The sequence below is a fragment of the Charadrius vociferus genome, unplaced genomic scaffold (genome assembly GCF_000708025.1).
Source record: "Charadrius vociferus isolate BGI_N301 unplaced genomic scaffold, ASM70802v2 scaffold51, whole genome shotgun sequence".
NCBI classification, from domain to species: Eukaryota; Metazoa; Chordata; class Aves; order Charadriiformes; family Charadriidae; genus Charadrius; species Charadrius vociferus.
The window spans coordinates 1,807,857-1,820,214 of record NW_009646939.1 but is presented as its reverse complement, the minus strand read 5'-3'; the positions used below and the strand labels follow the sequence as shown (position 1 = coordinate 1,820,214).

The window sequence follows — 12,358 nt, the reverse complement described above, 5'->3', positions numbered from 1 at the left end:
GTAGAGGCCCGGGCCCCTTTCACCGCTCCCCGCCGACTACAACTCCCGTGAGGCCGCCGGACGTGCCTCCCCACCCCCGGGGCGGTGGCTGGGTGCAAGGGCGATGGGCTCCCGGCCGAGCCCGGCCGCGGCGGTCTCCTCAGCGGGGCGAGGAGGGATCGGGCCGAGCGGGGAGGAGGTGGGGGGAGAGCACCGCGGTAAAAACAGAGGGTTTTAAAAGGGGGTTGCGGGGAAAATCGCCGCTTTCCCCCCTACAGCTGCAGGGTTGGGGCGGTTTCCTCTCAGGGATGTGTGTTTCTGGTACCCTCAAGCAAGGTCACCTGTCAAGATGTGTAACTTTTTAATAAAGAAGTGTAACTTTTAAATATTGTACCGACTGTTCAGATCAGTATGTTGTTTTGGGGTTTTTTGTTTGTTTGTTTTTTTAGTTTTGGCTTGTTTTTTTTTTATCTGGGGTGGGGGGTGGTGTCTTGGTTTTTTGTTTGTTTGTTTTGGGGCTTTTTTTGCATGCATCAGTTCATTGACCCCTTTGTACGGACAGCTGAAGTGAATGTGAAAGTCAGGCCGGACAAATCCAGCACACAGCAGATTTCCCCTTTCTGTCCTCCTCAGTTGACGAAAGGAAAATCCTCCTCCCATGACTGAAAGACGTAGGTAGGGATTCATTAAAGGCCACAGACGGTCAGAGACTGGGAGAAAGCGGGTGTGAAACTGGAACAAGGGGGCAGGTTGTTCTTAACACCCGTGCCATCTCCCAACACCAGGCTCCTTCTACAAGTAAGCTGTTTTCACTCTTCCTTTTCAAATTGTAACCCTTTTGTAACGCGTACGACTCTCTGAAAGGACACTTCTTTCGCAGCATCTGAAATGGGCCACAATGTTCTTCTACATGAAGTATACTTGAAAACTAACTTCCTTTGCTCCCCCTTCCTCCCCCCCGCCCCCGCCCGTTGTCTTGGTAAATAAATGGTTTTAAATAAAACTTGTGATAACATGATGTGTCATCAATTCATGCCACATTGCTTGTGACTATATTAGCGTCATAGACTCAGCTTAGGCAGCCATAAGATCAAAGCATCATATTTTCAAGACTGAGCAAATATATGTAGTACATAGTCACTGGTGGCTCCATCATCCACATTTTTTCATCCTCAAGTTAAGGATGACTAAGTGACTTTAAAGTTTTGGTGAATAATCTTCACCTAATGCATGGGTTTGAATAGCTCAAAAAGACCTCAATGTCCTCAGAAGTGCAGGTTATAGGGCTAAGCGTGTTGTGGGCACGTGATTCATGAAACACAATGGGATGTCTTACATAGTTCGGAAGCAGCTTTCAGGCTGTCTTCTGGCATGATTTGCTGCATCATGCACTACAGGACCAGGAGCATCTGCTGAAAAGAAATGTTTGTTTACCATTGGTCAGTAGGTAACTGGGTGTCTTCCAAAAGTAACTTCAGGGTCATCAGTTGCAAATAATGATAAATCCCAGATAATTTCACTGCAAGGGAGTTTTTTTTACACATTTTCAAAAAGTCTTTTGTGGGCTTTTACTTCTCACTCAAAAATAATCAAGTAGAATGGATCGTCCCTCCTTTTAATTATGTAGTGACAAGAAATATTTAATTATTGACATTAATTATTGAATTATTGCCTGTTTATACAGACATCGGTTTCTTCAGAGAAAAGTATGCTGTTTCCAAGTAGGTCTGTAGCTGACCAACGCTTCCTTAGAATTTCCTATATTCTTCATTTCTTAGCAACAAAAGAGGTTAAGGATTTTTTACTTTTTTGGAAGCTGCCCTAGAAAAAAAATGCATTATTTCCTCCATTTGTATTGCTTTTCTTTATTCTTATTCTGATAAAATGTATAGATTAACTTCTCAAACTGTGATAAGCTGGATGAGAATTATTGTCCAATTTTCCATTGCCCGGGAAAGGCAATGACAGTCACCCCAGCAAAAGGAAAGCCTTTGCTGGGAAAAAGCTTTTTACTACATGGTACCGTTGTAATTGTAAATGTATTCTGTAGAGATGCCCAACTCAATCAACTAAAACTACTAAATTGCCACTTAATATGTATTAAGGATCATTAAAGGATCATGCTGTATCCTTTAGATTGTTAGCCAAGGTAACTATTTAACTAGGTAACTAACTAAGGGCTGAGATCAACCTCTGACATCAGAAGTTAAATCTAATGCTAGCTGCAGTTCTTGTAGAGTGATTCTGAAAATACAATTTGAATGTGGGTTGGTTTGGTTTTGGTTGGGGTTGGTTTTTTTTTTTTTGCATTTTGGTGGCAGTAGAAGCCATTTTTGTACAAAGTTTGCAAATAAATATAGAATCCTTTAATTTCAATTGTGGTGCACAAACATGCTCTATTTTTATGTGGGAAGGGTTTCCTCCATTTAGGCAAGTCAGCTTAGATTCACACTGTCTAGCTTATCATAAAGTAAAATTATACATTGTCATCAATAATCTTGTACTGGCAATAATCTGGTACCTCATGGACTAGAGCAGGTATTTACTAAACCCTCTTAAATAATTGGGCTCTCTAAAAAAAAAACCACCACCAACAACAACAAAACAAACCAAACCAGAAAAAATGTCTCCTGTGGCTATTAGATTCTATGAATATTTCATAGCGGTGTCTGAGTACATGTCCATAGGATGCACTCTTTCTATCTCTCTGAGATTATTGTTACATGTGCTACATATTTTCTTTTATTTTTTTTAAGGAGTTAATTGATGTTATATAATAACTGAGGAGGTTTTTGCTTCCACTAGGCACTTGAGGTATTTTAAGAGTAGTGAGCTCCCAGTTTCCCTGGTCAGCCTCAGTGGATTAACATACCATTGTAGCTAGACTGAACAACAGGCTGCTGTTCATCATCAGAGACTTTCTGTGGCTGTGGGGAGAACGCTTTGGAAGCACTTTTTCCATTTGTTTGCATTCTGTTTTGAATAGGTGGACAAATAATTGTCAGCAGGTATAAAGCTGGAAGCAGGCAACACAAAAAGAACAAGCAAAGCACTGGAAAACCTCTAGAAGCAAATTTGGCATTTGGGACCAGGTGGCTGAGGGGCTTGGAAGAATATTCTGCTAATATCAGGTCAGCTTGTGAGACTAACTTCCACTTGAGCACATTGGGGTTAGGAGCTACTGCTGCTCAGAACTGTCTGCATTTCCCTCACAGAATCACAGAATGGCAGGGGTTGGAAGGCACCTGCGGAGATCATCTCGTCCAACCCCCCTGCCAAACCAGGTTCACCTAGAGTAAGTTGGACAGGAACGCATCCAGGTGGGTTTTGAATATCTCCAGAGAAGGAGACTCCATAGCCTCTCTGGGCAGCCTGTTCCAGTGCTCTGCCACCCTCAAAAAAAAGAATTTTTTCCTCATATTGAGATGCAATTTCCTGTGTTCCAGTTTGTGCCTGTTGCCCGTTGTCCTGTTGCCAGGCACCACTGAAAGGAGTCCAGCCCCATCCTCTCAACACTTGCCCTTTAGATAACTGTAAGCATTGATGAGATCCCCTCTCAGTCTTCTCTTCTCCAGGCTAAACAGACCCAGATCTCTCAGCCTTTCCTCCTAAGAGAGATGCTTCAGTCCCTTGATCATCTTTGTAGACCTCTGCTGGCTTCTTTCCGGTAATTCCTTGTCTTTCTTGAACTGGGAAGCCCAGAACCGGACACAGTACTCCTGTGTGGACAAATTAGGTACCAAGATTTTGAGCTGGTTTGGTGCTGGCTCAGCAGAACCAGTGATGATATGGCAGAACCAGGGCAGAGATCAGGACTGTACAGTTTAAATGAACCAGAGTCTTTTGCATACATGAAGGTGTGTGGCACATGGATGAAGAGCATACTAAGGCTTTGGAGACTGAGAGCTGGGTAAGACGGCTGGAAGGATATCGCCATCAAGAAACAGAACTTTACCTCAGAAAGCAGCATTGTTTGGAGGAATGAAACAAACTCAAAAATGTTTTGGATTTGCTATCTCAGCAGAGCCTGAATATGGCGAGAGTATTCCAGTCCCTGCACTTTCCTTTGTCGTTCTCAGTTCTTTGCTTCACTGCAGCCAGGATCTTGTCTTACACTGCTTTTCTTATTTAAAACTGAAGATACATGTGTATTGAACATTCACAGAGCCTAAAACTTCTATCTGAAAATGCCCACAGTCTGTCAGAAGGGGCTGGCTTCCTTTCAGACCTCTCCCTTGCACGTGATACCTATTGAACTTTTGCAAGAAAACATGCTGGTTCCCTATGTGGCAGGAATTTCTGGTTTACATCTCCATTTTCTTTCCGTGAACTGTATTTCTTGTAATTTCTATACCTACATACAAAAGCAAAATGAGAGCTAAAATGAGACAATTTTTTTAACAGGCATAATCTCAACTAGGAATCACTTCCATGACATGTTCATTGCACAGGTCAGTGAAGGCTTATGTTCAAAGATCCCCCACTCCTTTTCTGCAGAGCTCCTTCCCAGGCAGCTGCCCTCCCCAGCCCGTATAGTTATTCTATCCCAGATACAAAGTTTTGCAAATAAAGTAAAAAAAAAATGAACAATCATCATGTTTGCAGACCACAAATTGTTTTCTGCGAAGCCAACTTTACTGGGTTCTCTAATCTTTCACAGCTGTAACACTCTTACACGAAGAAGGTGACATGCAGAGAAGGACTGCTAGTGGCATTCTCTTCCCATGGGTAATTGCTGTGAGATGGCTTCAGTGCTCTTCACATTTTAAACGTGGATAGAGTTCCTTATGTCAATAAATGGGCTTGAGGCTCACTTTCAACATTCGGTATGCTTAGGAGCAAGTGAGCTCATCTCAAGAACAGCTCTATGCTCATAAGTGAAGTACTGTTGTGTTTGTTCCTCCTTTATGATGATGTACAATTGGTCTTCGTAGGTCATTTTTACTGGTACTTCTTACTGTCTGTTCTCATTTTGACTGACAGCTAACTCTTGCATTATTTTCCTTTCTAATTTTTGTGCTTGCTTTAGTATTGCTTCGTGAAGAACATGTAGGCATCTGGTCAGTACAGCAAATATCAGCAAACTTCTCTCCATTTAACACAGGGCCTTCCTATTAAACACTGGATGAGCAAGAGCATTTTATACTGCTGAGTAACCATAAGGAGAAGATAAAATAGAATTTTATTTATGATTTTAGTAACACTGGTGGTATTTTCAAAATACCGAGTTATAGATGGAGGTATCCTGACTCCCGATGAAAATACTTCTGGCAGTAAGCAGTGCATGCTGTGGTTTGCCCAATGCATTGCACTCATTTATGAGTCTGACTCTTGCTCCTATTATGATCAGAAGCAAAATTATCATTGATTTCAGTAGGAACAGGAGACTTTCTTAAATGTGTGGATTTTAAGTTTGCTTACTTTATTTAAGATAGTTTGCATTAGCGGTGGGAAGGACTTATTTGGTTACCTGCTTTACCCCTTCCTAGGGAGGATTTTCCCTACTGGCATGTCATTGACTGATTCAGGCTCCCATGGCTGCACAGAAGGTGGGAGCTCTGACAGGCTATGGCTGTGATGCTCAGCTTTGTGTTGACCTGCTGAAAAGACTGGTAGGGAGAAGGGCCCAATCCAGCTAAGCTGCTGGTGGGAGAAGACGTTGTTCTACCGTTACCACTGGGTGGAACTTTATAGGGACTTAATCAGAGCAGCAAGAGCAAGTCCATTTAACTGTAACTTGCAATTATGGTTAGAGGTGCCATCCTGTGTAAACACACCCCGAGCACTGTACATCAGTTGTAATACTGAGACCACTCAATCTGACACCCCTACCCTCCCCCAAATAGACTGTGGTTTCCAAAAGCAATTAATTTCTCTTTTTTTTCACTTCACAAACTTCTTTCTCTCAGTTCTGCATTTGCTTGGACCACATAATAGTTGATTGATTGAGCAAAGTTAAAGATTCAGGGTTCCCTGAGCATTATGTTTTACCCGGAGCAGTCTGTATTTTCCAAACATCTGGAGATCCCAGAAGGAACGAGATGCGCAGGCTGCCCATCCTCAGACCTGCACTGGGCACGTCTTGTGGCTTTAGCAATATAGATATTTAATAACGTGTATAAACAAAGATGGAAGCTATACCAACATATTTCCTCTTGACAATGGACATAGCTCCAAGTGCCTTACAGGTCTCTGCCTAGAAGCAGAGTTTGACGAGAGGGGTACTACCCACAGCAGAGGAGAATTGTTTTGGGACTACTTAAGAAGACTGGACATACAGTTGCCTGCAGGACTGGGCAGGGTGTATGTGATGGTACTGAGGGCATTGCCCAATATCACTATAAGGTACCATCTATTACTTCCGTGGTGATCAGGGGAGGTCCCTGATGATTTGAAAAAGGGAAAGGTCATGCCCATTTTAAAAAAAGGCAAGAAGAGGAATCCAGGGAACTGTAGGCTGGTTAGTCTTACCCCTGTGCCCAGGAAGATGCTGAAGCAAATCCTCTTGAAAGCCATAGCCAGGCAGATGCAGGACAAGAATGTTTGGGAACAGCCAGCACAGATTTACCACGAAAAAACAGTGGTACCAGAGCTACCAACTCAACTCTTTGGGAACAGCCAGCACAGATTTACCATGAAAAAACAGTACGCTACCAACTCAACTGTCTTCTACAATGAGATGACTGGCTCTGGGGACAAGGGGAAAAATGTGCATGTCATTTACCTTGACTGCTGCAAGGCTTATGACAAATCCCCCCACAGCATCCTTGTAGCCAGACTGGGGAGATATAGACTGAATGGGTGGACTACAAAGTGGATGAAAAACTGACTGGACCATCAGGCTCAAAGGGTAGTGGTCAATGGTTTGAAGTCTTAATGAGTGGCTGCTCATGAGTGGCATGCTTTGGGGATCAATATTGAGGCTGATGTGCTTTAACATCTTCATCAACAACCTGGATGATGAGACAGAGTGCACCTTCAGCAAGTTCATGGAGGAAATCACATAAGAGGGAGTAGCTGATACACACTGAGTTGTAGGGCTGCCGTGCGGGGAGACATCAGCAAGCTTGAAGAATAAGCTAACAGGAGCCCTACTAGTTCAACAACGGCAAATGCAAAGTCCTGCACCTGGCGTGTCCTAACCCCTTGCAAAACCATGGGCCTGGGAGCCACCTGGCTAGAGGTCAGCTTTGCTGGAAAAGATCTGGAAGTTCAAGTGGACAACAAGTTGAACACATCTCAGTCATGTGCCCTTGCAGCAGCGAAGATTAACTGTGTATGGGCTTATGTTGCCATCAGGTTGAGGGAAACCTTTATTCCCCTCTACATGATGTTCACATGATCACATCTGCAGTAGCACATCCAGATTTCAGGCTCCCAATACAAGAGAGAGATTGACTGACTGAAGTGAGCCCAATGGAGGGCCACGAAAATGGTTAGGGAGTTGGAGCATGTGATATATTGGGCAGACTAGACTGGCTGGGGTTTGTTTAGCCCCAGGAAAAAAAAAAAAGCTTAGGGGAGATCTGATGGCTCTTTTCCATTGTGTAATGCAAGGACATAGAGAAGGCAAGGAAGAGGCAACATCACCAGGTTGCAGCAAAAGAAATTTTGTTCATGTAGAAGGAAAAAAATACACCATGAGAGTTGCTAAGCATTGGAACAGGGACTCAGAGGAGTTACGCATTCCCTGTTCTTGGAGATTTTCAGAGTTTGACCAGACAAGACACTGAACACCCTTATCTAAATGGGAATATAGAACTGCTGTGAGCAGGGTGGAGGAGTGGATGACCTCCAGAAGTCTCTTCCAAACTAAATTAATCTATGAAAATTCAGTTACTTCTTCAATTGAAAATACCTAACACTAATAGGTGGTTATCAAAGGTGGAGAACAATAGACACAGTGTAGTATTCCATTGAATTTCTGAATGTTTATTAGTACCACTTCATTATATCAGGAGGGGAAATCTCCACATGCTGAGTTATTTCGGTTATGGTAAGCAGCAGTACAATTGGGTAATATTAAGCATTTCCTTTACATTCTCAGATATACTGTAACAAAATATGCTTAATCTACAAACAGATTTAAATAACTTGTTAAAAACTGGACAGAGCAGAATCATTTCAACCTCTTGTGCTTCTGTTATACTTGCCTTTTTTAGATAAATGTACAATGTATTGACAGTAAAAATTTCAGCATACTGTAGCTCTAGGACAATGAGTTGAATGATAGTTTGTTGAAATGATGTAGGTGCATGAGACCTTCTTTTATTCATCATCACAGCATTTTCCTCTTGTAGAGCTTTGCTGGTGCCTGTGAAGTGGTCCTGGCTTACCAGAACAGAAGAAGAATAATCTGTACTCGTTTGTCCTTCAGTAGGTTGTCTCTTCATCATTGACAGTATTGAGTCCCCAGTCCAAAGTCTTTTGAAGTGCACAGAAGCAACCACATTCATTTCAAATGTCTCTTATCAGGAGACAAAAGCCAAAGGCTGGTCTCTACCACAACCAGACAAACAACAACTGCCACCTTTCCATGGTTTGTCCGAACGCAAGTGAGATCCCTGTGGGATTAATCAGTAACCTTTTAAGTTTTAGGCAATAACTGTGTTAATGGGTTACTGAGACTGACTTGTTCAGAAAGGTGCATCTGATGATAAGGGACCAGGTATGATCATTTCATCTGGCAGCTAAGCTGAAGCACAAACTAGAAACTACGGGCAAGCTCTATGAAAACTGTTTGTATATATGTCATATATGTTTGCCCCATTCTCATGCATTTCCCTAAGTATTTTTCCTTCTAGATATGATGAGAAATAGGATATTCTACTATAGGCATGTCTGAGTTTCTGCATTTTATAAACTATGCAGCAGCTGAGAAGAGTCAGTTGTCTGCTCCAGATGATCTTTAGAGATCAAACGAAATAGTACGGAAACAACACAGAGACACTTCAACATGGCTGCCCCAAAACCCAAATTCTTGCTTAGAACCATTGCCAAACCATTGCTTGGTGCTACTGCAAAGCTACCTTGGCTTTCTATACAAATGCTAGAAAACTAAATACTCTGGTTTCCAGAGACTTTGTAATTCAGCTACACTGGAGTATGCACTGTATGTTACACTGCCTGAGGAAAAAAACCCCAAACACCTAGCTATCATGAAAAAGAATATTAGATTCCTTGAGAAAAAAAAAAAAAAAAGCCACCAGGTTTGCTTGGTGTAATCAGAATTTGAATGGTTTTGTCGCAAAGAAAGTGTGCTGTTGAATTAAATCCCCTCAACTTGCTTTTAGCTGGGAAATCATGTTTTAGCAGTCATGTAAAAACACTCCTGCACTTAACACAACTAGCCCTCTTAGCAACATTTTCAAGGTTAGGTTCATGCAAACATTTGCACTTTGCTTCCCACCTGCCCGTGGAGATGAGATGAATGCATGAAACGAAAGATGCGCGTGTGGCCAGGCAGCTGGTTAGACCAGACGCTCGCATACCTCAGAGATACGAGCATATCTGGTATTTCGACAAATGTGAAGCACATCAAAACCAAATACATGGCTGGCTTTGGTGACCAGGTTTTAAGCACAGGTTTAAACATCTCTGTGAAGCAGATTTTAAAAAGTTGTGAAGCAGCAAGCATCCAAGTATACAGGCTAAAGCCTGCTGCTCTGGCTTCCTAAAAAAAAAAAAGGAGGGGGGGCAAACATGAATTTTACAAATAAAGGAAGCTATTTCTATCCTGCTACTTAAAAAAGCCATAAGCTTTTTAGAAAGTTTAATTCTTCTCAACATCATAGCAAAGGGAGAAAAGGAGGGAGACAGCATTTAGGGGCAAATGTGCTCCTGTGCTGCCTGGGAGAGTGGCTACCAATCTGCTGCGACCACCCGAAGGGATATGCAGAGCCTGGAAGGTACCTGGGGCAGGAGCCATAACAGGAGGAAAACCAATACCCTAGTGAATTATCTTCCTGTGTTCCTTCTAGGACTCTCCCAAACTTTCAATTTCGGACTCAAAAGACTACCTTTACACGAAGCTAGTTTTATATATATATTTACCTACCAACAGGTAAAGGAACATTTGCACTGAGAACTTCAGAGATTCTGAGGTCTTGTAGCTATTGTCATGCCAGTAAATCCTGACAGCCCCAAAAGAGAGAACCAATGACTTCAGCGCTGATAAATATTGTAATGCATTAAAAGGTACAGAAATACATGTGTGGCCATTGCTATATATAATCCAAGTATTTTAAGTCAGGCAAGAAAGCAACATGCAACAACATTTATGTTAAGACCCGATGTTTTAGCTCCCAAAGGAAAAAGCAAACTTTTTTGTTGTTGTTGTTTTTAAGAAGAAACTAAAAATGAGAGGAAAACCATCTCACTGCACAAAAAATCATAAAGATAAGACTTACAGGCCAAAGAAGTAATTTCTCAGCATTCTCAGCTGTCTATCCCACTGCAAATATATTTTTTTATTACTTTCCGTACACGGCATGTTTGCAAAGAGTAAATTTGTGTGTCTTCCTCAGGAAAGTGCCTTTAAGAATTAGAGATTTTCCATGGCTTTTGAAATCTGAAAGTTCATCCAGGATTAGTGCTAATAATTAGGTTTTGCTTCAGTAGATGGACGCATCTTCATAGTGGTATTTACCATGAGACCAGGTCCTGGGGCTGGAGACTTGACCATTTCCACAGGGTAAATACTGACTGCATAAACGTAACAAATGCCTCTTGAACTTGACTCCAACAAAAACATAGAGCACAGGGTTGAGGCAGCAGTGGGAGAAAGCAATTTTGCGGCTGATGTGAAAGGCAAACTTGGAGTCTTTGTCGTACTGACAAGTAGGTGGTGGAAAAGTAATCAGAAAGCTGAGGATGTTGTAAGGTGCCCAGCTCAGGAAAAAAGCCACCACAATAATAAGGATGAGTTTCACAGTTCTGTGCTTTCTGCGAGATCTTGCTCTGAGCAGGATTATCAGTATCTTGAAGTAACAGAATACAATAACCCCAAAGGAAAACAGGAAGAGTACATTTCGCAGATAAATGTCCACCTTTTTCCATTTCTCGTCAGCATAATCACAGGTCTTGTCCCCTTCCAATTTTTCTTGCACTGTGGTGTCAATCATCTCAGGGACCACAATTAATATGCTAACAGTCCAAACAACCAAGCTCACCAGAAAACCACAGCGCTGCGTCTGGGATCTCAAAGTTGAGAGGGGGTTCACTACGGACAAGTACCGCAGGATAGTCATGAGCGTCAAAAAGAAAACACCGCTGTAGTAGCCGATGGAGAAAACAGCGTTCACCGCTTTGCAAAGGAACTCACCAAAAATCCACCCAAAGGACTGGTCCACTGCCCAGAAAGGCAGCATGCAGGAGAAGACTAAATCAGAGACACAGAGGTTCATGATGAAGATGTTCGTTAAAGATGTAAGGTTTTCATATTTGAATAGGATCCATAACACAAGGGTGTTTCCTAGCAGGCTGAGCAAAAATGCCATAGTGTAGAGGACAGTAGTGAGATGGGTGTAAAATACAAAATAGTCACCCATTTCGCAGACATTGCTTTCATAAAAGTATTTGTATGAGTAATTATCATCTGAATCAGGTGTATAATGTTCTTCATCCATTTGTCTGTGCAAACCTCACGCTGTTCTCCAGCAGCTACTTCGAAGAACTGCAACAATCAAACCAAAATTTTGGTGAAAATCAACACAATAACTAAACTCCCGCTGTGGAGGCTTCTGTTTTGAGAGACAAAAAGAAGCAGTGAAACTACCTTATTTGTCCTGTTTTTGGGAGAGAAAGAGTCATTTCCTCTTACGATTTGAGCATGAACAGGTAAATACTAAAGATTTACCCTCAAAACAAAATCAAGGTCTTAAATACTTAAGAAGTCAGAAATGAAGACGTTTCTCAACCAATATGGTCAGTGACAACGGCTAATTAAGCTTCTACCACGTGAAGGTTGAGGGTGCATTGTTTTTTAATGTAAGTATCCCAGGTGCCAAGACTTTCAAATCTGCTACTAGTTTTTAAGTTTATGAAATTCCTAAACACTTCACCATATATGTGATTCTTTGTTACCAAGGTTCAGCACTGCAGAAACTTAAAGAGCCGAGCAGTACCAGTATCAAGTGTAAGCACTAAGAATAGAAAAAATCATGTTTCTTACAGACTTTCATCTTGAGGTAGGTGGATATCTAAAAATCTCCAAGCTGTGATGGAAGCATCCCCATGTTGGGTGCTCCGTGCGTCTCTGGCCTGCAGATTCTCAGGGGTGTGACAGGAACAGAGCTCACATCACACCCCTTTTCTGGGGGATGCTGCCTTCTGCCTGTCTGCAGGTAGGAATTTAATCCCAACTGGATGGTTAAAATTG

At 42.1% G+C, this 12,358-nt stretch overlaps 1 protein-coding gene across 1 annotated transcript; it reads right to left on the bottom strand.

The window, feature by feature from the left end:
- Window positions 1-10,592: 10,592 nt before the first annotated feature.
- On the bottom strand, window positions 10,593-11,606 carry XCR1 (chemokine (C motif) receptor 1). Its single transcript, XM_009894972.1, has one exon. The coding sequence runs from the start codon at window positions 11,604-11,606 to the stop codon at window positions 10,593-10,595; it is 1,014 nt and encodes a 337-aa protein (XP_009893274.1).
- Window positions 11,607-12,358: the final 752 nt, after the last annotated feature.

Coding starts and splice junctions, on each gene's coding strand:
- XCR1 (XM_009894972.1), bottom strand. CDS start 11,606: ATGGATGAAGAACATTATACACCTGATTCAGATGATAATTACTCATAC.